The sequence below is a fragment of the Camarhynchus parvulus genome, chromosome 21, assembly GCF_901933205.1.
Source record: "Camarhynchus parvulus chromosome 21, STF_HiC, whole genome shotgun sequence".
Taxonomy (NCBI): Eukaryota; Metazoa; Chordata; class Aves; order Passeriformes; family Thraupidae; genus Camarhynchus; species Camarhynchus parvulus.
Window position 1 is genome coordinate 4204917 of NC_044591.1, and position 26342 is coordinate 4231258.

At 47.6% G+C, this 26342-nt stretch overlaps 1 protein-coding gene across 4 annotated transcripts in view; it reads right to left on the reverse strand.

Moving 5' to 3' along the window:
- Positions 1-26342, reverse strand: part of CAMTA1 (calmodulin binding transcription activator 1) — a 248199-nt gene that overhangs the window by 184145 nt on the left and 37712 nt on the right. For all 4 annotated transcript variants that reach the window (XM_030963985.1, XM_030963987.1, XM_030963986.1 and 1 more), the window contains one exon: positions 47-114. In XM_030963985.1, coding sequence (XP_030819845.1) covers positions 47-114 — 68 coding nt within the window. The remainder of the gene's footprint in view (positions 1-46; positions 115-26342) is intronic.

Sequence of the window (26342 nt, forward strand, 5' to 3'; positions counted from 1 at the left end):
AGTCATCAGCGCGAGAGAGTCAATGTGCTGAGCAGGAGAACATTACCTGGTTTTGGGGGAGGTTGTTAGCCACTCCTCATGCTTTTCAAACGTTATTAAATAAGCTGCAATTTCCTGAAAGAGAAATGCAGAAAGAAAACAGAGTTACTTGCATGGCTGTGCTGGGAACTGGAAAGTTTTATAACAGAGACATGGAGCCGCGTACCCCGGGGCCAGGCTGCAGCTGGAATCGGGGTTTGACTGACAGAGCGCGCTCAGTAAATGTTCACATCCACGCCACCAAGGCCAGGCTTAAACAGGACAATGAAGAGATGCAAATGAGGAAAGGCATTAACATTTTTCCAGCACAGAGAATTTGCTGGTAACTGTGGTGACCACGGCATCGCCAAGAGCCCGGTATGACGTCAGGAAGCAAAGGGGAGGGTAGCGACAATACGGACACAGGGAGCTAAATAAAATATTTATAAATAGAACAGCATCACTGCAGAGAGAATTACTGAATTATTAATCGTTGCCATAAAAAGCCAGCGGGTGACATCAACATAAGTCATTGCTCCCACTTGCAGGAATGATACGGGCGATTACTTCCAGATCAGAACCGATTTGTTTGCAGGAAATTATCGGCGCCAGCGACATAATTCACGACAGTGCCTGTAAACAGGCCTGAGGAACGGGACAGACATTGATCCATTTCCTGGGTACAAACCCAGGGTGGTCACAAGGTGACAACTGCCACCACACCAGCAGTGTCCTGATATCTAGAGATGGCCACAGACTCCTGAAACTGTGCTGAAAATAAGCCCCCTACTATATAACCAGAAAAATGTAGGGTTTTGATGGTTATCTTCCAAAAATTATCACCCAGCCCTCTCAGAGGGGCCTGCATAGCAAAAGCTGAACAAGTGAGGTCAGCAAAACTGCCTTCATTGTAGAAATGCCTCAAATCAGACCCCCAAACCACATGCAGTATCATCTCCAGAGCCACTGCAGCAGGAGTGTCCCCAGGCTGTAACTCCCAACAGCACAACACACGCCAGTGACAGGGCTTTCCACCACGAGAGGTGTTTTTTATTATTTTTTTTTTAGCTAGCTCTATATAAGGGCTGTCGCTTACAGTACCAAAGCTAAAAACCCCCACAATGCTCTCCAACCAGCTGGCCCAAGCATCTGCTAGAGCCACAAAATGCAATTATATTACTCCCAAACGAGACGTAAAAATATCTTGTTTCCAATACTCTTGGTTTTAAGACTCATACTTAATGTCCTCTGGGCATTGCGGCGGTGCCAGATCTCCGTGTTATGTACTTTATTAGAGCTGTGTGAATGTCATATTAATGACTCCTGACCAACATGTTTACACTGCAAATAAATTCTCCTGGAATCCACCGATGCACCCCTTGTTTCCCAAGCCAGTCTCCGCAGGTTTAAGGGATCCCCATACATGCAGATGACAGAGCAGCAACACAAAGCTCCAAAAACTCTTCTTTTTAATTTCTGGCTAGTGGCTAATGGCTGAATAAAATTCAGCATCAAGGAAAGTCTGTGCAGACCTTCAACACCAGCACTGACGACCTTCCCAAGGCCCACAGTTTCATAGCAGCTGCACCTGAATCAGATGCAAGTGCTGAAATCTGGACACTACATGGCCAAAAAGTCTGAGCCCAGATTTCCAATAGGCTAAAACTACCAAAGAACTCCATAACTAAAATTATTCTGAAAACATGGAAAAAGATCTCTGGGGTTTTTTAAGCCAGTGCAGTAATTCCACCAAAAGTGCAGCAATCAGCAGAGCTCTATTCCCAACCCATCCCATGTTATATCCTCAGCTCACTATGCCACAAACCAGTGTCACCTCTTGCTGTACAATGAGATGAGCTCTGGAGAGACTGAAGAACACCTGGGAGTTCCCTGCACATCCTCTTCAGCTCAGGCAAGCAAACATTTACAGAAACAAACTCCTTCAATGCCATGATGGTTTAGGGGATTCAGGTTAGTCTGAGATTTTGCCTATTCCTACTAAAATTCAACTGCTGTAAGAAGAATTAAGCTATTTTTAAGTTTTGTGGCTGAACAAATACATTGTTATGGCATAGAAACCCAAAGTATTTCAGGTGAAGAACTCAGCCTTACCCACAGCTCATTCACTCTGCTCCTTCCTGCCAGACCGTGCCAGGCACATGTGAAAACCCTAATCCCAAATCATCACCAACTGGAGGAGCTGCAGCAACAAGAGGCTCCCATGAGAGGCAAAACATGGGTCTCCACTCTGCTGGCCTGGCCCACTCATGTTTGGGCAGAGGAAAGGCCAAGCTGCCACAGATATACACTGGGGAAGGAGGATGTGCTTCTCTGCTGCAAAACCCCCTTAAAAACCCCATATATTCTGCTTTCTGTAGCTACAACCTTGTGTCAGCTCTGCAGAGGAAAGTGCTCAGCCCAGCACAGGTGGTTGATCAGAGGTTTGCATGAGATGCCTCTGCCCAGTGCCTCCCTGACAGGCAGGGCACAGGCAGGGCTGGGGTTTAGCAGCTGCATGGGCCAAGTACCATGCTGCCACACCAACACCCTTTTTCCCTTTGAAAAAAGAGGGAAGAAATAGATTTATCACCAGAAGACACAAAGTCATTAAATAATTAAAAACAAAACTATGGGCACAATAAAAGCCCTCTGATAAAACCCTGCATTTTAATGCGTGTTAATTCCCCTAATGATTCTTTCTGTGTCTCACAGGGTCAAATCAATGTCCTCACAAAAAAATCCAATTATATCCCATTCATCGTATCTTTGGAGCAAGGCTATTGTTTGCTTTTGTCTCCTATCAAACCCTTTTCCCATTGCCTCTTGCCCGAGACTACAAACAAAAGACAGCATGGCACCAGCAAGGTCAGACGAGACAGAGCTGGCTCTGAAACCCCGGCTGGTCCTGGCTCCCCTGGGATTGCACAGCAAGTGACACAAACCAAGGGACTCCTGCACGTGACACAAACTCAGTCTCGTCACCAGCGAGTCCCCCCGCAGCACCAGCCAGGCCAGGTGGCACCAGGTGGACCCCAAGGCCACCCAGGTTTATCTCCATGGGCGAGGGCACCACACACCACACACCAGCCCCTGTGCCAGGATGTCCCACCCAGAGCCACATCCCCTCTATCACAGCTTTGAAATTACTGTCAGCATAAACTGAGTGAGCACTGCTGGGAAAGGGTGAATCACTGAAAGCTCTGTGGATCCAGCTCCTCTTCCAAGCGTGTCGGTGTAGCCCCACATTTCTCTTCACAGAGAAAAGCAAGGCACAATTCTTCCCAAGAATATTTCTGGGATTCACATTCTCTGAACCTCAGAGAAAGAAAACAAATCTTATCATTTGCTGTGCCTGTGTTTGTGCCAAAGTAGAATGCAATACAGAGATTGTTCACCCAAAGTCACAGTGTTTTGTTTACTTGGTCTATCAGGGCCAAGCATGTGTGTGTGTGTGTTGGGACTGTCACTGACAGTCACGAAATTCAGAGCAGTGTGTGCAGTTGTGTACAGAGTTCAGTGCTTAGCAAGTTCAGTTTTAGATGTATACAATAATGTAGTATAATAAAGTAATTAATTAACCTTCTAATATCAATGAAGTCCTCCTCATCATTCCTCCTTCGCTGGAGCCCTCCCAGCATTGCAATATGTCAGCCAATGCCAGGGCAATGCTCAGCACGTGGGTGTCCCTCTCTGAGTGCCTGCAGGACTGAGCCCACCACTCACACTGCTGAAAACAGCCTTGATTGACCATCTCAGGGAATCACCATAAAGCAATGAGATTATTTAACATTCAAATCACTTGAGTTGTGTTTTATCCCAAACTTGGTCAGATAATTCTGTGTTTAGTTTAGACTTGGTTGCTCAGGCTGATAGCATTTTATCTAGGTGCCCATTTATTTTTATTTTGCACTTGCCAGTTTGTTTAGATTATTGTGTGAATATATAGTGTGAATGCACCAGGGAGCCACCAGCTGGGAAGCCCAGGGAGCTGTGTGAGACAGGAGACAAGCAGCTCCACCATTCCAGACAGCTGCCACCAAGGATGCTCCCACTGCTCCCTCAGCCTCATGCCAGTGTGGCACCACCCAGCCTGGCATTCCTGGCACAGGCACACTGGCAGAACCACCACACACTCCCCACCCAATGCTACGTGACTGCAGCTCCTCAGACACTTCAATATTTAATGTCAGCACGTAACAGCCCAGAGCTGTGGCACATGGGCGACCTGATCTCACCCGCCACAGGGTGGATGAGAGGCAGTGCTGCAGCCAGTGGCACAGGGACAGGGACAGCAAGGAGGAAGAAGCTCCCTCAGTGCACTCAGTGCTGCCCAGCAGCTGCTGCAAAGCTGTTTGTGCTCATGCACAGGAGAGGAGAGGACATGGCCACAAAGCACGGGACGGACAGACGTGTGGTATTTTCTGAGTCCCCCATCGTTGTGAGGAAATGATGAATCTGACTCCATGTTCTTAGAAGGCTAATTTATTATTTTATGATCTATATTATATTAAAGAATGCTATACTAAACTATACTAAAGAATAGAGAAAGGATACAGACAGAAGGCTAAAAGGTAATAATGAAAAACTCTGATGATTCTCTCCAGAGCCTTGACACAGCTGGCTGTGATTGGTCATTAAGGAAAAACAACTCACATGTTGGATAAACAATCTCCAAACCACATTCCAAAGCAGCAAAACACAGGAGAAGCAAATGAGATAATATTGTTTTCCTTTTTCTCTGAGGCTTCTCAGCTTCCCAGGACAGAAATCCTGGGCAAGGGGATTTTTCCAGAAAATGTGATGGTGACACTGACGGGCAGGGATCTGGTGGTGTCAGAGAGGCTCGTGACCCATCGTGCACACTGGAAGGTGCCAACTCTGCCCTGAGCTGAAGGGTTTCCAGTAAACACACACATTTTTTGGTAGAAAAAGAGTAAGTTAAAAAAACTCTGAAAAGGACAATTAATGGGTTCCCTAAAGCCATGGATTGAGTGTTGGTTCCTTCCTCCCAGCTCAATTCCCTCCAGGTCATCCTGCATCATCACAAGGTATTTGCAATTCCCATCTCACCTCAGAAAATAAAAAAAGACTGTAAGGGAGAAGGATTGCAGGATTCCCTAGGCCAGGCAGCTCTGGTCACCATCTGGTCTCAAAGCAACATGTAATTCATTAAAAAAAAAAAAGCAGTCTGAATTCCAAGTCATTACTTTGTATGAATTATACACACCCGAATTAATAAGCCTGAATCTATGCATGTGTTAGGAGAAAGCAGAAGAGTTTCTACTCATCCCTAGATTTAGACCACAGAGCTAATAAAGCTGCAATCTCTTAAGTGAGCACATTTATTCTCTTAGGAATTCACCACGTCCTCTCTGCTATAAAGACAAATTCCAGCCCATCACTTCCTTATCATCCTTCTGCTCTGAAATGAAAATAAAAATTCATGTTGACTATGGACCATCTTCTCAGCTGGGACTGAGCCATTTTCATTTTCTACCCATATCCACTCTCAAAGCTATTAATATTCTGAATATCCCAACTACAAACTGCTCCAAACACCACACAGAGCAGGCTCACACCACCTTCTTCAGCATCATGGGAACAAAAATCAAAATCCCACTGCATTCACTCAGTTGTTTGGCCTAAATCAGCAACACTATCAAAGGGATATTGCTCATGAGCTGGGTGAAACAAGGAGCAGGAGAAAGGAAGAGTGAGACCACGAGTGTCCAGCAGGGACAGGAGGGTCAGGTGCCTGCAGGCTGCCAACACCTGTCAGTGACAGAACAACCCTGCACCAGAATGTTTCACTGCCATTTCAGGCAGCACTTGGTTTGGTCTTAAAGTATTACCTGCCTGCAAATTCTCAAAGCAGAAACATTGATCAGCCCATGCTGAGGCTGAGAAGGGAATAAAGCTCAGATATTGCTGCTGTTTTGCTGGCAATCTGTGTCAGCAGTACAAGCTGTGCCTGGGGTCAGAGGCTGCCCAGGGGCGCCCAGCCAGAGCACATGTCAGGCCAGACTTGCACAGATTTGGTTTTCTAACTCATGCCATGAATTTCCTGCCAAGTGCAGAGGCATTTATTCATACCTGTGAAAATATCACAGACTGGTTGAAGCCAGACCCTTGCTCTGTGGCCCTAATGGATGAAACCCCCACCATTTTGGGGCCCAAAGTGTTGCATTCCCTTGGTTTGCAGAGAGCAGGACGGGGCCCATATGACAGTGTTCACAGGGGTCTGAGGATGAGGGAAGAGATGAGGATCTGACTCCATGTTTCAGAAGATTGATTTATTATTTTATGATATATATTATATTAAAACTATACTAAAAGAATAGAAGAAAGGATTTCATCAGAAGGCTAGCTAAGAATAGAAAAAGAAAGAATGATAACAAAAGCTTGTGTCTGGGACAGAGAGTGCGAGCCAGCTGGGCTGTGATTGGCCATTCATTAGAAACAACCACATGAGACCAATCACAGATGCACCTGTTGCATTCCTCAGCAGCAGATAATCAATGTTTACATTTTGTTCCTGAGGCCTCTCAGCTTCTCAGGAGGAAAAATCTTAAGGAAAGGATTTTTCATAAAATGTGTCTGTGACAGCCCACAGCCCGCTGGCTGCTGCTGTCCCCCTTACCCAGCTAGAGCTCACCTCTGCAGGAAAAGGCCTGAGGGCAGCCCTGGCAGCACTGTCTGGTGCCACAGCACAGTAAATCCACCAAGTGGGAAATGCTTCTGGTTTGGGAGATGCTTGCCTTGGTTCCCTGCATGGCAGGATTGCAGGAGGGGGGATGTTTTCATTAATATTGGTGTCTCACCAACCATCTGCTAAAGGTCCACACTATTAATTTAACAGGGAAAAAATGGAATAGATTACTCTACAGTTTTCAATTAAAGTACATGATGTCTTCAAACTGCAATCTTAATTAGATATTATAGGGTGACATTTAGGAAATCCTGAGCTGTGATGGCTGATCAAGTCATCTGACTGCGACGGTGTTCTGCAGCTCTGCTGGGGCCTCGTGCACCCAGCACCCTCAGGAGAGCTGTCTGCCCTCAGATTCCAGTGCTGGAGCAGCCCTGACAAACTCCTGAGGTTAAAGGACCACAGTGGTGAAAAACCAAAAAACAGCTGCAAATCGAAGTGGACACAGTCCCAAAGAAAATTTATGGAAAGGGGCAGAAGAAAGGGAAAAAAGAAAACAAAGTGGAAAAAAAAATAGAAAAGTAGCAAATGGACAACTCAAACACTATTTTCAGGGTCAAACCTAGTATGAAAAAAACAGATTTGGACAAGAAATCATTTTCTCTAAAACATGTGAAAAGGAGGAAAAAAGAAACCAAATCAAGAGCACAAGCAGCGACTAACAGGCACTGGAGCTGAACAAGATCTGCTCAGCTCCTTCACCTGCTTAACACATGGACAAGAGCAAACTGAGACACACACTGGGTCTTTAGAAAAGCAAGAGCATAACGGGGAACAACTCCCCAGCCATGGCTGCCCTGAACCACTCACAAGTGCTGTTAGTCACCAGTAAGAGCAAAGTCAGCCCTTGCATCAGCCCATGCCTAATAGGATTAGGATGGATTTTATCTTCCATTTAGGCCCCACACCGAGGGACAGTTAGTGAAACAGAGCAGTAACAAATAACGCCCAGTCTTGAGTTACTGGAAAACACCCACAGGTCATTATGTGATTTTTTTTTTCTTTTTAATGACCTTGGACTAAACCCTGTGATTTAAAGAACCACAAACATTGGCATCCTGCTGGTTCAGTTCACTTGTCCTCTGAAGCCTGAAAGAGTCAAATATGCAATGTGATAAAAAAAAATTCACTAAGATCTCTGTGTTTATGATGCATTAATTAAAGCATAATAGCAAAACCCTCAATTTTTGTACACAATTCAAACAGTCACGTGGCTTGAAGATGCCAAAGAGCATTTCCCTGCTCCAGAGTGAGCATGTGCCCTCAGAGATGCTGCCCTGCTCTCAACTCCCACAAAAACCAGGAGGAACATGGAATATTCTGCAGCTCTCCTGCACCAAGTGGCAAAGTCTAACTGCATCACAGGGATGGAGCAGATCCCTGTGAACCTGCCCATGCCATGGCCTCTCCCCAGCCTGGATGGTCCCTCCTGAGACACACCAGTCCCACTCTCAGCAGTGGGACAGCTGTGCCCAACAAGGTACCAACACCAGCGCCTGCTCCATTTGCCTTCTCTTGCATGGAGACAGCAGCAAGCCCTTCCAAAGTCCTTCCAACAGAAGGATCATTATAAGGGAAATATCCCCAGAAATTGCCCCTTTCTACATACTCCTTGCTCCCATATGCTCTGACATAATAATGTGCCACAGTCCTGCAAAACTGTCCTTTCAGCACGTTTTTGCATTATGCCTAATTCTGTCAGAGTTTTTCAGTCCCACGTAATGACAGCTCAATGCAGAGTCAGATATAAATCTGGCTTAAGAGACTCTCACCAGGAATTCATTTATAGCTGTAAATGTTAAAAGATTCTGCTGCTGATTTATGGCATTTTCTTATTTCAAACAGAATTAAAATCCTTCTTAAAATATACATATTCAATCATGATAAAAGCTGCATTCAAATGATGCTGCTGGTCAGACTGAGAGCCACAAAGCCCAGAAATCTGGGAATAGCAGGGGAATCCAGGAATGGCAGAGACTGGGACATTTTACTGGTTCAACCAGTGCTCTGCTGTGATGCCACCACCTCAGTCTCACATCTTAATTAGTGCAAATGGGGATGCTGGTGCTTTCATGCTCCATCTATCCCATTCCAGCCCAAGCACAAGGATCCCTTTTCCTGAAGATCCAGTTGAACACAGAAGTTGCTGTACCTGAAGTCATTACTGAACGGGTTTTTTCATTTTCCATTGTTTACACTGAAAGCTTTCCCAGCTCTGTCAATACCACACAAGTGTCCTGTATCATTGTGCAAACAATATTTAGTGTTAAAAAAATTACCCATGCTACTCATTATCATCATTCCTGTAAGAATTGTTCATGTTTTGCATTTGTGATCAGAGAACACCACAGAGCCTTGAGTTTCACAGCCCTGTACCCAAGCATGGCCAGGCTAAACAAAACAAAAAACTCAGGAATGGTGTCTGGAATGAACCTGTACAGCACCAGTACAATTCACAGAGGGGTTTTAAGCAATAAAGATGCCAAAAGAACCACAGTCTTTGAGAGGGTCATGGCTTCTGGCTGTCCTTCCTGGAGGCACATTGCCTGACCTGTACAGGAGCCCCTAATCTCATGCTGCTCCACTCAAATAAAAAATCTAAATGGAAGGACCAATATCAAATACAAGAGTAAACAAGTAGAAGCAGCCAGAAGAAGCGTTATTCAGATATTTATATAATGAATTGTTCGTTATTCAGACGCCACAGAGTCATTAGCAGAAAGCCAGGGCTCTCTGCACTGCAGGAGATGCCTCTGACACCTCAGAGTGGTTCTGTCCCAAGCCACTTGTGCTGATGTCCCCAGCTCCTGGCTGCTGCTGCTGGCTTGGTTGGTTTTGGTGAGGTTTTTTGGTTTGGGGTTTTTCTTCCCAGATCTTCCCTGGTAAATTCAGAATCACAGATGATTCTGAGTTGGAAGAGACCATGAAGGATCATAAAGTCAAACTCATAACTGAATGACCCCTATGGGGACTGAACCTGTGACATTGGTATTACTACACCATGTTTCAACCAAATGATCTCAGGGTCACTTTGATGGATTCTTCACAAAATTGGGAACAACAAGTGCATTTTCTGGAGGCAGCTCCCAAGTGCCCATCAGCTCCAGTAAACTCACAACACTCACAGCTGTCATCAAACCATCCTCCCTTCTGTAGGGGCATGAAAGGGAAACATTTCTGCCCCATATCAGGATCCAGCCATGATGATTAACCAGGGCTTGTGGCCTGGGGGGCACAGCAGGTCTGCTCCCAGAGTGGCTGGCAGTTGCCAGCTGGCTCCCATCTGTGGAAACTGCCCCTCTGACCTGGAATTATTGTGCTGGCACTGCAAGAAACAACCATAAAACCAGAGCAGCATCAGGGAACTGTAAATTCCTTGTGAGTTATTTTCAGACTTCCAAAAGTTTAGTTAAGCCTTGCCTTTAAGAGAACATATAAGAAAAAAAATGACAAGGGAAAAAATGACCAGAAAAAAGGATGTTTGTGTGAAAGAGCCATTTCCCACTCTGAGCAGCGCCAGGACAGCAAACTGCCCAAAGTGCCCAGGATTCCCTGTATTTATCCTTGGAAGGGGGTTGACAAGAAGGCTGGTGAAAGGCAGGGCTGATGCCATGTCACTCCAGTGACCTCTGGACTGCCAGCCCACAGAAAACTGCTGCAGGCTGTGCTGGGACTGCTGTGTCCTTTCTCACAGACAGCATCCAGCACAGAGCATGGATGCTGCTTCCCAAAGGTTAAGCATCACAGGCGATTTCACACTCTTTATATTTCTAAGTGTTGATTTTTAGGTTTTTTTTTTTAAATAATCATAAATCCCAACATCTGCTCCCAGGGTGGGAGCCCTTTGGCTCTGTGCTCAGCCAGGGAAGGGAACGTGGCTGCCAGAGACTGCTGCAGGTGTTATTTTTAGTGCGACAGCTATTTACCAGCTCCACTCCCAGAGGGGATTCAGGGAGTAAAAGGGATGCTGATGCATTTCTTACTAAATATAGAAAAGGGCAGAGTGGCTGCAGGTTCCTGCTCCTGCCAGGATGTGGCCTCAGAGAGAGGGATGCAGCCCCAGTGGTACCAACACCACAGTGGGGCCACCCCACACAGGCTCCCCATTCACCACATTCCTGCTAACCTTCAAGCTGGTGTTTGGAAAAAAGCTTTTTAAAAGTAGCTCTTATAACTAATTGGCTTCACTTTGAAGCCCTGATCCTGTAATGAATGGCTCCCGAAATCAAACAAAGCATTTTCAACACCAACAAAATTGCCTGTTATGAAAAGCAGAACGTTTTTAGGGTAATATTGACTTTAACGCTCTGTCAAGGCACATTGACAGCAGGATGAAAACAGCCCTCCCTCTGCTCACCCAGCTCAAATCCAGCTGCTGAGAGGGGACCCTGAACACTCGTGCCAGGCTGTGCTTTACATCCCCAGCAGTGGGCTCATTTCCTATTAGTTTATATACCTTGAAAAAAATTCAAATCTTGCTGATAAAAGAAAGGTATGTGTTTTAGAATTACTCTGCTCTTCTCTGATTTTAAGCCTTTAAAGTTCTGCAAATGCAGTTCTGACATCCAGGAGCTCTGCAGGCCCAGACAGATGGGGATTCCTGGTTGAACTCCTTTTATATTTCCTTTATTGCTTCATATTTACCAACGACCTGGAAACGAGCAGTGTGAAGGTGCCACTTGAACATGACAGAAGGCATTTCTGAGTGAGGCTCAGACAGGCTGGAAAACCAGCCCAGAGCCCTGAACAAACTACAAACTGGGCAAATGACTGACACAACACAGAGTGCGTGGGATGCAAAAACCACAAAGTAATGGGGATTGGAAGAGCAAGATGCATTCATTATTCATCCAGCCTGTGAGGGTTGGCCTTAGTGGCATCAGGGCACAGCATGGTGGACACCTTGGATGTACCTGCACCACTGTGAGTCACACTGATCCACTCTGTGCTCCCCAGGGCTGCTGCTCTGGCTAACCACCCAACACCCACCCATGGGATACAGAGAGACCCATGCATCTATAAATCTATAAATCTATAAATCTATATGCAGATACTCAAAACACACACAACTTCATTTCCCTCTACAGTTTCCTGAGACCACTTGCAGAGCAGAATTACAGTGCAGTTAAGTTAGGGAACACTAATGAAGTCACACCTTAATTAGGTACAACTGAGAACCCAGCCTTGCCACTGTTTGGATTATGCTCTGCAATTTCTGGTCCCATGGAAATCAGCAGCTCCCTCCTCCTGGACAACCTGCTGAGAATGAAGTGCTGGTCACTCAACACCTGTTAAAGCTCTCTTTCTTTCTGTGGGGGAAAGCACCAAGGTTCCCCCCTTATTTCCCACTCCTGAGGTTTTTACTACCTAACTTGGCCCTGATTTACAGCCACCATCCAACAGCAGTGCCAGCTCAGGGATGCCACTCTCGAGGACACCACAGGCAGGCTCAGCATCCCCAAGGGCAGCCCAGCCACAGCTCTGGAGTGGCCAGCAGTGCTGCACAGGGATGGCATCCAGCAGCCAGCGTGCCACAAGGGACATCCCATGCCAGGGATGGGCTCTGTGCCAGGCCCAGTTATGCTCCAGGAGTACTTCAGAACAGGGCAGCTCCCAGGCCCTGTGCATTGTGCTGCCAAGAGGAGTCTCTGGCACGTGCAGACAGCTTCTTGTCTGCACTTAAAATACTACTTGATTAAAAAAAAAAAAGAAGAAAAAAAGGAAACAAATCATGTTTTGTGGGACTGGGAGTATCAAGAGCAGAAATGGCAGCAGAAGCAATGCTTAGTCGAGCCATGCTGCCAAGCTGAAAACACTTCAGCTGTGCCTGTGTGTGCCCTTGCCTTCAGCTGGTGTGGCTCCCATTTGCTTGGCTCCAAATGGGGAGGAAAAATGCTATTTCCTCAGTGCTCACCCTGGAGCACTGTGAGGAGTGGTGAAGAGGAAAGGTTGCACTGTTCCAGATACACAAAGAGTACACAGAAGTAGAAAAACGTCACCCCATCATTTAATATATGCAAATGATGTTAAATATTTCATTCATTAAATGGCTCAGGTTATTACAGAATTGTACCTTAAGCTGTTCAGAAAGTTCATTCTTCTTGCACTTGCTCGGTAACGTGAAATAACTAACTGAAATGAATATTTTACAGTTTGTGCAGACAGAACATTTATTAACAATTCTTTCCCTCTCAGAGTCTCTCTCCTAAGCAGGTTTCAGGCATCATGCAACTTAAATTATCCAGAGGGAATGAATTTTGGTTTATTTTTAAAAGTTTGGTTTATTTCCAGTTTGGAAGCGCCCAACAACCTGGAAGGACCCAAACACAACCCTGCTGGGAGAGAAGAACAGACAGAGCTCTCTCCCAAAAGCCAGTGGGGAGAGCCAGGGGAGAGGAAAGCAGCCACAGAATTTGGGGATTTTCCTTACTCTAAGCCCAGACAGCTCCACTGCTCACAGGGAAAGCTCTGCAGCAGCCCATAACGTGCCACGGCTCCTCTGGGATTTCACAGGAGTAATGAGAAGTGACAGCCTCTGGCTCCCGCCATCCCCTGTCCCTGCCATCCCCGGGACAGCCACACAAGGGGGAAGGGGCCACTCCAGGCAACTCCAGCTGCTTCCAGCCTCACCAACTGCCCAGGCAGGAGTGTCCTCCCCCTTGGAGGCAGGGTCAGTACCAGCTCCAACTAGAGGAGCAGGTCCCAATTAACCCACCAGCACATTCCAGCAGCTCCCAGCTCCGTGGCCCAGCACACAGAGCCCCCTCCTTGGGGTAAGGGCAGGACACAACATACCTAGGGTGACGTCCTAGGGTGAGGTTATGATGCTTGTATCCCCATTCGTGTGTTCTGCTTATGCTGGATATTATGTTCTGTGCCTTCAAGACTGGCTCTGAAGAGTGAAAGTTTTGTTTTGGTTCCTTATCAGCCGCTCCCCCACGGCTGGCGGGACACACAGACGGGGCAGTACATGGTGCTGCTTTTGCTTTTTGCTTGGCTTTTCCCTTCGCTCTTGCTCTTGCTTCTGCTTTGCTCTTGCTTTTTGCTTCTGCTCATTAGTTAGTAGCTAAGCAGTCCAAATTTTTCCCTGGACTATTTGTCCTTTCCCTTTTTTTGGACCTACTCGAACCTGCTCCGGACTGGGACCTGGGAAACACCGAGAGTTTGCTCCTTGTGGCTGCAGCAGCTGCCCCAGCACCGGAGGGACTGATAACAGAGTGACCATCCCCAGGAGAGACTTTCTGAATTTGTCATCTCTTCCAGAATGGTGAAAGAGTGGTGTCATCTGGTATTGTTCATTTGGTGTGCTGGGGGTGCTGTGCCTGTTAAATAAACAGGTTCTTTCCACTTGTCTCCAAGGAATCCTTCCCAAACCAGTTGTGGGGAGGGGCCGTGTGGGTTTGCTTTCTGGAGGGGCCCCCTTTTGGAGGTTTCCTCCCAAATTTGCCCTAAACCAGGACAATACCCCAACATACACCCAGAAGACTGGCATCACACAGGCAGAAGCCTGAAGGGTAACACAGGCAGCTCCACCACCCTCCAGACGACTTTCCCTCTCACACGCCATGAGCAGCTCCCAGGGAAAACCCACTGGGCTTAAACCCAGCTCCTAACATGGTGTGGCAGCCACATCTCTATGAAATTCCAGGCTTAGAGGAGACAGATGGATAAAAATAATTATCACTGGAATGGTGGCTCTGGCATCTAAGTCAGTCCCTGGCCAGCGACCCGGGGAAGGCGGCTCCCTCTGGCAGGAGCGTGTCCCTGGGATGGAGGTTTACAGCCCCAGCAGACACCCTGCAAGCTCTCATCAATCTCAGCTGGGAAAAACCTTTCCATTTCCAAGGGGAATATGCAAACCAGGCTCTGCACTGTAAATCTTCCTTTGCAGCACTAAGGAGATAAGTAGGACCTATTAACCTCCCATGTTATTTCCAACTTCATTATTGGAGCTGACACAGGGAGAGCACGCGGTGACGGCTCTTTTTGGCAGAGTGCATGTAAATCGCTTTCTCAAAGGAAATTACTTCTCTGGGCTGAATGTTATTAATCTAAATTCTCCCTTAGTCAAATTGTTGCCCGTAATAAATATGGAACAGGTTGCTACGCTCATCTCCGAGGGCATCCTAATCCAGCTGCAGGTTTTCCCCTCAGTTTGAAGGAGCTCCTGAGGATCTCCTCTGTGAGAGCAGCTTTCACCCAAGGATGGGCCCATCCACCCCAATGTCACCCAGCACATGAGCACCCTGTGATTTCATAATGAAAATGTGTTTTGGCCCTGCCAGCATCGTGTGCTCCAGCAGTAAAGTGTGAGCAGGAGCAAGCCAGGGAGGGGACACAAGGCATGTCCTTATCCTGCAACATGATGTGGTGGCCTTCCATGGCCAATATCTTTCATGGCTGGTGCTTCATTTATGTCAGCCTTGCTACTGTTAAAACAGCTCAACTTACAGTCTTTAGGACGTTATGCTCTTTTCCAGTGGATAAGCACTTGATACCCTCCTTGTGCAATTAAAAAACCCTGGAGTTTAAGCACAAACAAATAAAAAACCAGATCCAAACCCAAACTGAACTTTGCCAGAGATGGAGCTAGGAATTTTATTTGCAGGGTATTCCTTCCTGCCATCAAAAACCAGGTCCTTGCCAGTAAAGATTTTCCTAGAAATCCTCACAGAACACCCCTCCACAAAAAGCTACGATCCCTTCTGCTCAAAGGCACACCCCAGGTATGGAGTGGATTTGGAACACTATAAATCCAGTGGCACACACAGCCCTTCTCCTCATTTGTTACCAGCCAAGTGTGAAAATGTTAATGAAGGCAGCTGTAATAATCGACGGGAATTTCCCAATTAAGATTTTGTTCACGTCCGCCAGCTCCCACTCCAACGCAGCCTTGGAGCATCCCCCCTTCCACCCAACAGCAGCCCTAATTGCCAGGCTCCATCCAGGCACCCTCACCCAGCCACCCCAATGAGGGAAATCACTGCCACTCTATTAACTCCAACTTCTACTGCCTGTATTCCTAGAAGAAAATGAATGCAGAGAGGTTTTAAGTGTGTGCCTACCCCCCTACACGAGTATGTTTGAAATATAACACGCTGACAGCACTGAGTCAGGCAATACCACATCAGGCACTTTTAGTGAAAAAAAAAAAATTAAATTAAAAATTAAGTTTTGGGGGTGGCTTATGGCAGCCCTGGCTCGTGGGAAGCTGACGCCTTCCTGGTTCAGGAAGGCAAACCCTGGGAGCCTGTCTGGGTGTCAGGAGCACATCTCTCTCCTGGAATAGCAGAAGGGAAAGAGACACCATGATAAAATGAAGGCATCCTCACAAATAAATTACTTTTCTACCACAGTCGTGTGATTTTTAATTTTCCTCTAATTTCAGGACTGCAGCACTGATATAAAACCCCTCTAAGTGTTTTAGGGAGATGGTAATGGTCCTATACTAAAATAATTCAACCAACACTATAATTTTAGTACCACTATCAAAATGAAATAATGGCTGTTTACTGTGTTACACCTTTCAAATGACCTTCATTTGAATACAAATTGTGGCTCCAAACTCCAAAAGCTGCTCCATTTCAGGAGGCAGCAAATTGAGGATGTTTACCCGGGGTTTACTCTGCCAGCAGATTCCTCAGCATAACCACAAAGGCCAAATGTGTTTGGGGGGGTTCTTTTCCTCTGAAGTTGCCTAAGAGCAGCCTAAAGGACCCACCTGGATCTGACCAGAAGCCTGAGCCACAGCCCTTCACTCTGCTCCAAGCATGATGGGAATCACACCTTCTGTTTTATCTGGAAATATTTATTGCTGATCAAACTGTTCATTCACAGCTCCCTCCCTCCCAACCATCTCACCCCAGACAAAGAACTAAGATTACTCTGCCAATAATCAGGTACCTGGATGAGAGGAAGAGGTGGATGGGTCCTGTCTCAATCTGGCCCTTGAGAATACTTTGCATGGTTTTATTTTTTTACAGTTAGGCTCTGCCTGCCCATCACAGGCTCTCACAGTGGGTTTGGGGACCAGTGCAGCCACAGAGAAGCTGTGGGTGCCCAGGCTGTGGGGACAGACCTGGGTAGCCCTACAGGGGCTGTTCCAAACCCCTGTGGCTGTGTGGCATTCACAGCTCAGCCCACACAGGCAGAGCAGGGATGGTCACAGGCGAGGATTTGCAGAAAAAATTTCATTACAGATATTTGCTGATATTCATTCATACACCTGGGAACCCCAGTCTATCACCAGCTATTTCACTCTAATAATGAATTTCTGCCCTTTCATCAACATTAGTCAGAACAAGCTCTGAGAAAATTCCCATTTGGTGCCAGGAACATAACAGAAAACATTGACATGAATGGCAGCAAGCAAAGCCAAGCAGTGTGCCCAGCTGCAAGGCAACACAAGCTGCCACCACCCAAATCTGAGCCCTTCCAAGATCACTCCTAAGAAGGGGAAAAAATACAACAAAAAGAAGTTTATCTTTAATGTGCCAGAAGCTGTGCTACAAACTCCCTTCCTGTGGACACCAAAGGGCCATGATCCCACAAGGATACTCCATGCTCAAGAGCATTCCCTCCTCTTCCTCAGTTCCCAACAAAGCAGTGGTGATCCAGGCACCAGGCTGAGCGCTGCTTTTGCTGCTGCTCACAGCCCAAGTGCTACAGTGGGAAAATCCCACATGCTGAAAATACAGAGTGTCTGTAAACACTCCTGTTCCGAGACACCTACGTGTAATTACTCACTATGAGTGAGGAGGAGGAAGAAAAACCCACTTTTTGTTTTTAATTCTCTTCTTTGTGCATAGAAGCTACTGCAAGAGAAGCCCTGGCCAGCCAGCATCTCTGGAGAGGAAGAGCAGCGTGTGGCCACAACAGCTGGAGGGAGGGCAACAGTGTTTGGACAGCAGTGCCATTTTGGGCCAGTAGAAAAGGAAATCCTTTCTATAGAGGATGATCTCTGCCTTTCCCCAGAGCTGCCTTTCCTTGGCAGATGCAGCCCTCCCAAGGGCAGAGCCAAGCCAGCAGTGGATGCCCCAACTGGAGATCTTGACCCAACACCTGCCTTTGCTGTGGTGACATGTGGAGAAACAAAAGGAGTTTAAACAATATGTGGTGTATAAAACATCTGAAAACAAGACAAATTAGTCATTAAAAATTAATATTTGGAAAATTGCAGTTTTGTTAATAGACAGTGTCGTGACTTTGCATGCTCTTCTTCAGGCAGGAGGGAGGAAGGGGACTCAAAACACATTTTACTGTATTTCAAAAACGAAGAAGTTTACCTTTCATACCCATGCCTTTGGAAGCCTGTGTTCCTCTGTGCCATCCCAGTGCTGGCAGCATGGCTCTGTATGGTGAGGTGCCAAACAACCTGACCAGGGCAGGTGAGCACCTGCAACCCTGCGCTGAAACCCCCGCCATGAACCTGCCTGTGGGATGCTCCAACGTTATTTTCATGTGCTCAACAGTGAGGACTATGCCAAAATACTCAAGGTCAAGAGACCAGCATGGTTCGAGGCAATCTGCACCTCTTAAAACAGTGACAAATATGTTATTTAATTTTAATGAGCTTTTTTGCATCTCCAATCTAATTACAGCATTATCAAGCACTGCTCTGAACTGCAGGTGGCTGCTCATTACTTGGGGTAAGGCTGTCACAAGCATTTTTCATGAATACTAAAAACTACCTCGTTTCACCACCCGCTCTGAAATATCCCCAGCTGATTGCTCCACTTCTGAGTGTGGGGTTTGGTGTGGTTAAGAGAAAGCAGCACCCACAAGCACAGCTTTATGTGCCTGCCCAGCCCCTCTGGCCAAAACCCCCAAGGGAAACGCCACATCCACCAAAAACAAGAGAGTTTTGATGTGCAGGATACTCATGCCAGAAGTGTCCCCCAAAAGCAAACATCTCCCTGCTCTGCACACAGCAGTGAGGATGCTCTGTGACAGGGCATTGAGGAAAAGCCCTCACTTCCAGATGGCTTCTTATCTTTTGCTTTCAACTAAGTGGGCTTTTAAAATCATTATTAAAAACAAGGAAAATTCCAATGTCAAAAGTATTTTGGCAAGATCAAAATTCTTCAGTTTTCCTCTTATAAGCTTTGCAAAAAATCAGATTTTTCTGTTCCTTTTTGGCCAATTCCTTTGACCACCTCTCCTCATGGGCTGCTGTCTCCTCCACGCAACACAAAGCTGCTGGAGCTCACGTCCAAAAGGCTCAGTAACCAGCAAGAATCAGATATTTTAATCCTCCCCAAATCCCCTTTTCCCTGCACGGTTTGGTGAGCACAGGCAACAAACAAGCGATAACAAAACCCCAACAGCAGCTTTTCCTCCTACAAAGCAGGAAGGCAAGCAGGACACCCCCCCAAACAACCCCAAATCTTCATTCCTCAGGGAGGCAGGAATTGCCCAGCTCAGCCTTGGATTGCCTTTCCTCCCACCAAAAAAACTGGTCCAGCTTGTGGCAGCTCACAGGTCTGCCTGACCAGGAGCACTCACTGGCATCCAGGGGGCACAGGGGTGATGCCAGGGGACCGAGGGCACAAGGGACACCCCAGGAGAGCAAGAGCATCCCAGGCAGGCTCTGGACTTGTCCGAGTTCCCCCGGCAGCTCCATCAGAGCTCAGTGAGAGCAGCTGGGAGAGGCCACGGCAGCTGGGGCTGAGGCAGCTGGGCAGCAGCACCTGTGCCACCTCCCACACACCAAGTATGCACGTGTGCATATGTGCACGTGTGTATGCAGGGCTGTATGTGTGTGTATGCAGGTGTGTGTGTGTGTATGCAGATGTGTGTGTGTGTATGCACAGATGTGTATGTGTATGCAGGTGTGTATGTATGTATGCAGGTATGTGTGTGTATGTGTGTATGCATGTGTGTATGCACATGTGCCTGTGTGTCTGTGTGTGTATGCAGGTGTGCATACACGTGTGCATGTGTGTATGCAGGTGTGCATGCACGCGTGCTTGACGTGTGCATGTGTGTCTGTGTATGTATGCATGTGTGTATGCAGGTATGTATCTGTGTACACACGTGCCTACCTGTGGGTATGCGTGCGTCTGTGTGCATGCGTTTATCAGTGCACGCACGTGTGTATCTCTGTTCTGGCATGTACCTCTGTGCCTGCATGTCCATGTAGCTGCACACACACACACACACACAGAGATCACAGCAGCCCAGAGCATCCCCACTCTGTGCTTCCCCGGCTTCGGCGGCGGGAGCCGCGCTCCGCTCTCGGCGCCGCTGCGGCAGTCCCGGCGTGTCCCCCTGACCTTGCTGCAAACCGCAGCGGCCTTTGGGACGCGGGATGGCAGCCGCACGGCTGTGCAGCGAAACCTGCCCGCACGCTGGGCCGGGGGATGCCCCCGGGGACCCCCCTTGGCAGGGACACTCCGGGGAATTCCAGCACCGGGCTGGGAGCGCGTTCCCTGGCGGAGCGGGAGCTGCGGGAGGACCAGGGATGGGACAACACGGGGCAGCGAGTGTGTGCAGAGACCCGAGTCTGCTCAGCCGGGCCCCGCAGGAGCACCTGGTGCCCCTCGGCCGCCTCCTCGGGCCCCTCTCCAGATAAGCACGCTGACTTTAGTTAAAGTGTCTGCCAGCTGCAGCCCCGCGACCGGAGCAAGCAGAGACGTGGTGTTGAATGATAATTAAATACATTCGCATCATCTGTCATTTTTTACTGCAGGTGCCGGTGTAATAAATCCGAGCTTGACTCTTCTGTCAGCTGGCAGCGAACATGTTTTAACACCAAATCCCGGGGGATGAATTCAGAATGGCTTGGCCTTGCACAGGGAGGAGCCGCCTGTAACAACGCCAAGTTGGTAACGCATACTTGATTGCTTTCACAGTATTTTTATTATTTTGGTGACACGTGCCTGATGTAGCGTTTCAACCCCACTCCCACAGGGAAGGCAAACATTTTTCCACCACTTCCTCCTGCCACACCCCAACCCTCCACACACAGCCCCGACTCTGCTCTCCTCAGCCCCTAGCGCTGTCCCAGCATCTTGATGTGCCTGTGACCTGTTGGGTTATTAGGATTTTGGTCAAAGAGAAAAAAAGTCAAAAGAAAAAGGCAAACAGGAAAAAAATTGCATATTAATTTAATTAGAACAACAACTCAGAAAATTAAATATTTAAGTTACTGTGTTGTAAAACCTAACTCATCCCTCTGGTGCACAGTGAAGGAGCAGCTCTGTTTCCCCATGGATGTATGCAAACTGCTCTGCAGTCATCCTGTGGAGAACAGCAAATCCTTCACTGCAGGTACTGCTGGGACATCCCTTATGACACTATTTTCCACAGGCATCCACACACCTGTGATGCAGCACCAGCCTCTTAAGTGTACTGATGCTGCAATAATGAACTGTTTCAGTCTGAAGTCGATTTATTATTTTACCAATAGTTTTCTTCTCCTTGCCTTCTGCACACGGCATAGTTGATGCACAGATCAGGTACAAATCCAGGTGCCGCAGGATGCTCCTGTGTCCAAGCTGGCCTCTGTCCCACAAAGGACAGCCAGGCCTGGCTACAGGAACCAGTCCCTGCAAGCCCAGGTGGGAAAAGCGTGGAGTGCAAAAGGAGAAGCCAAAACCCAAACGAGAACAATCCTCCTGATTCTCACTACGGAGCACCGGTGCCACGGTGTGCCATGGCTGGGCCGTGCCAGCTGCACCCGCTATTTATAACCCTGGCACTTACACAATTACAGCTTGGCAACTTACAATACAGGCCTGGAAATCAGAACACTTTATTTACCCAGCCAAAGCTTTATCGGTGCAGTTGGCTTTCCAATGAGGGAAGTTGAGTTTATGAAGCACTTCCTTGTAGGTGCCTGTCTGCCTTCAGGTGCCCTGAGCAGCATCTCCCTTCTGGCAGCACAGGCTGGTGGGAAACACGGAGGTAAATCCTTTGGCAGCACTCTCCATCTTCCAGGTCTTGCTGCACTTTTAACCTAATAAAGTCCTGATTCTAATTTGAGGCAGAAAATGCAACTGAAGGGGCGAACAGCTGTGGGTCCTGCCCCAAAGTGGGCACAGGTGCCTTGGACTGCCCCTAGGTGGTTTCTACCCACATTTACTGCGTGCTCCACTCCTTGTTCAGTTTTGACTTTGTCATAGTACTTTGCCAGCTGTATTGTGTGTCCTGGAGCCACATCTTTTTTAACAAATTACATTAAATTAAATCATAAGTAAGCTGAGTGGCTTCAGAAGAGCAGAACCCCCCCTTTAGTGCGCAGAACAAAACCCAGTGCTGCCTGCTTTGCGGTTTCCTTGGCAAGCACACAGCTCTGCTCAGCTGCCCCTCACTGGAGCAGCAACAGCCCTGTAACATCATCAGAACACAGGGCTGATTCTGAATTCGGGGGCAGGAATCACTGACACTGAACTTACAGACCCATTCCCAGCCAGCCTGTCCCAAGATGGGGGTCCTTGGAACTGTCCCCAGCATATTCCTAAACCCATAATCCCCAAATCCGGGATCCACCAGTGCCAAAAATTCCTGGTGTGGGTTTGCAATTCCCCCCATCAGCACTACTGCCTGCAGCATCACCCCGTGCTTTAAACAAAGGCACAGTTTTCCTTTCATTAAAAACATTCCCACGGATTAAAGATTTGGAGGCCACAGCAAAGCAAGTTAAACATTTACTTTCTATTAAAACATCTAAATGAGAAGATTAAAACCTGTTTTACATTTAACAGGCAAAGTCAAATCAGCATAGGAGCAGCTTAGTGCGTACTTAGAGCCAAGGCACTCTGATGTGCAGAGGTAATCAATTTACAGAGGGAGGGATTTCCTAAAACTACTCAGAAAGGGGTAAAAAAAATAGCACGCATAGATTTGAACAGATCTTTCCCTTCTGTCCCCATGGCTGCCTCCTGGAGCTGTTTTGCTGCAGCTCCAATCAGCTCGCTCCCACTGACAGCTCCTGCCCCAGATTCCCCCATAAAATATTTTCACAGCTGATTAGTCTATTTAGCACGTTGCACGCTTAAGCTCTTTTGTTTATTTTTCATTTGAGATGGCAGGAAGAGACGATCCAATGGAATGCAGAAGGGGGTTATTGACTGTGTTTAATGGCAACTGTTTGCAGGAGTAGCAGTTAGAGGTCACAGAGGTGACGCAGACACAGCTGACTGCTGCAGGAATTTCTGCTCTAATTTTCTAACATCCAAACAGACTCTGCCTGGTAACAGAAACCACTGAACTACAGCTGGTTTCTGCCAAGGCAGAATTCCCGGGGGAAGCTGAAAGTCTCCCTTTACAGGGCCAAAATCCAAGTCTATTTGTATTCGCCTGCAGCTCATCTAACAGCATTCGGATACGAGACCAGCTCTGTCCTGCCATGCGGCTGCTGAGGCAAAGCCCCCACTGCTGCCAGGCACCTCTTCCACAGTGTGTATGAGCCAAACTTTGGGATTGCCCATCCCACCAAAAGCGTTTTTTGGTATGTAATTTCACATGAGTGCCAAACCCACAGAGCAACACAAAGCACCATCACTGCTGGACACAGTCCTCCATCCAAACAGCTGGGATCCAAACCCAGGTACTGAACCGGCACATGCCGTGATGCCCCCATGGCCAGCAGGGAACCTCACAGGGACTTGCACACGGATCTCAGTGCCAGGATTCCAAGTGAGGTGCTCCAATGCAATGAGTAGCTGATTTTATACCCCCTCTCTACAACAGCTCCAACAGATCAGTTGATCCTGCTGCCATTAAAAGGAAGGGATCAGAGCTCCCACACTCCCATATAACAGAATTAGACTAAATGCCCCCACATGTCCTAGAGGTCATCCCAAAGAGAAGTCTCTTCTTCAGTTATATAATCCTCAGTTTCAAAAGTTTATTTTAAAAGTGAAAAGCAGCAGAAGGTAGTGAGGGGCAGAATGGATGTGTGCAGCCCCTGGGGTAGAGGGTTGTTTACTTTTAAATGATCACACAATTTCAGGGTGAAGCAGCATACAGCTAAAGGGAGAATCACATGAATGTGCTGCTTAACTGGCCTTGTCAGACAAGTTTTTTGGCATGAGTATGTATTATGCAAAAGGAATAATCCCTTTAACTAAAATATTTGGAAGAGGGTTGCACAGCCAGCAACAAAGGGAGGTTTTGCCGTTATTTCTCCTCTGATCGCATTGAATAAAATGGTCCAACTTACAAAATATTTTAGGACAGAATTTGGAGGCTGTCTCTACTTGGAAGCAAATGCATTTTGCCACTCGTGCAGACTAAACATACTACACGCAGACAGGAAAGCAGCTGGGCGCTCCAAGGCTCGCTGCAGAGAAGCCACAGATAATGCTCACAGGGGAAGGGTCCAGCACCAGCCACGAGCAGAAGGCAGGGGAACAGCCCTGGGACACTTTGCAGCTACCAAGCCCTGGACTCTGCAGCAGCCGAGTGTCGGTGCTGCCGCTGCCTCTGCTCACACTCGCACGCCGGACACGGAGCCCACAGCACGGCAGCGGCTGCTGCGGGCACCGCCGGCCTCCCCCGCGCCGCTCCCCGGGCACGGCCCAGGCGCTGCCCCCTCACAGCCACGGCGCTGGCTGCCCTACAATCGCCGTCTCCTCCAAGCCCTCATCTTCCCTGCAAACCTGCACATTCAGTGCCTTCGCAGCACCCTCCTGTGGGGATTCCGCGTCCGTACAGACACGGGGGCAGCTGCGAACGGGGCGCGATGGAAACTCTCCTCTTCCTCCTCCTCGTCCTCCTGCGGCGAGGCGGGCACGGGCAGCTCCGGCGCGCCAGCCCGTGCCGGCCGCACGCCTCATGTTCCCGGTACCGAGCGAGGCTGGATGGGCGAGGAGGCGATGCCAAAAGCACCGCGGCCAGTGGCACAGCCCGGACAGGCCAGGCAGCCGTGGGGGCTTCGGCCAGCGGAGCCCCCGGCACTGCTCGGCTCGGCGTGTTTATCTCTAACCTACTGGCTCACAAACCGAGCAGCGACAGGTAATGACAAAAAGAAGTAAAAATTAACAGATTTCTTTGCAGCAACCTCTGACATATACAAAGTGCTCCTCAACTCCTTCCCTGGGATGTGCAATTGCCCCCCATGGAGGATATCACTGCTTAAAAACCGCCTCGCAAAACCAGGGAAACCTTCATTTAGCAGAACCTCGTTTGGAACCACTTTTGCTTTAACACTTTTGTTTTCATGGTGATGCTGCATTTTCATTCAGATACCTTAAAGCCTTTTTGTCACAAGTCACAGTGATTTTGCACAACACTTTGCACCTTAATAAAAACCAAACACTGCACTTATTTTTAAGAGAAAGAAGACTTGAGAAAGTTCATAATTGTTATGTTACTAAATATTTAAGTTTTTAAAAAAATTGTGTTTTATCTACACTCTTAATTTACAGCATTCAGAGTGGTGCCAAGATACACAAATTCCAGATATTGCAAGAATACTGCAAAATTAGACTTGGATAAATCTCAAATCTGAGTCACTGATTGCCCTCCAGGTTACACAGTAATTTAACATCCTTCAGCATGTGACTTGCAGAGAGCACACAAACCAGTTCTCATGTGAAACGGGCAGTAAGAACATGGATATGGCATCATTCGCTTTTGAAGCCTCTCGCACCAAATTAATTCATCTTAATAGATGATGCTTCTGCAGGAACAAACTGAATTTTCTGCTTCCCAAATGAAGGATTTTCAAACAAGTCTGGCAGATGAGCATTAGGTAAAGCACAGACACACCTCTCTAGTTTAGATGCTCTAAAGCAATGCAAGAGCAAATCGTGGGAGAGATGATAATCCCTCATCTACTTTTTCCTCCACCTAAGTTCTTTCCATACCCTCACTGCCTGGCAATGAACACTTTCACCTATCAGGAGTGGCACATTGCTCCCATCCCTGGAGCACTCAAGTATCCTGTCATGGAAAAGAACAGGCCAGAGAATCAATCAATCAGACAGAAGCTGTCAGAGAAGAGCATCTAGTCTGGAAAATTCAGGTGCAAAACTGCAATTAAAGACTGCCTTCCCATTGCCAGAAAGCCTTTCCAAACCATCATTCCGGACAGGAACGAAAACCTTCTCTTGAAAGTTAAAAATTCATTGCACTCGTCAAACTCTGAGAAAGGAAGAACTGTTCAGCTACTAAATTCTGCAGGCATAACTGAGCCTTGCTCTTCCAGGGCAAAGAAAGGCTGAGGCTGATGGGAAGCAGGTGTATGGAGGCTGGAGGCAAAGGCAGAAAATCCATCCAGCAGAAGCAAGGAAGGCAGGGAATAAGATGTGGCAGAACAGAGCAGGCAGAGCTGCAGCAAGGTGGACCAAGCACGATTTTTGTTGTTACTGTGCCATGAGGTCTGTGACCAGGGAAGGCAGGGATTGCATAGGAGAGGAGACTCTCATCATTACCTGGATATACAGTGTGACTTATTACTACCAACAAAAACTACAGCACCTTCCCAGCAGCAGCAGGAGGATTTTCTGGATGAGAACACTCCATTTCTACCTTGAAGAATATCAGTTCTTCCTCCACTACCCAGCCCTGCTCAGGGGATAGTAGAGCTATTCCCAGCTACAAAGAAAGTGTGTCCTAAATAAACGGAGAAAGGCAAATAAAATGTTTGATAATAAAGTCTTGAAGC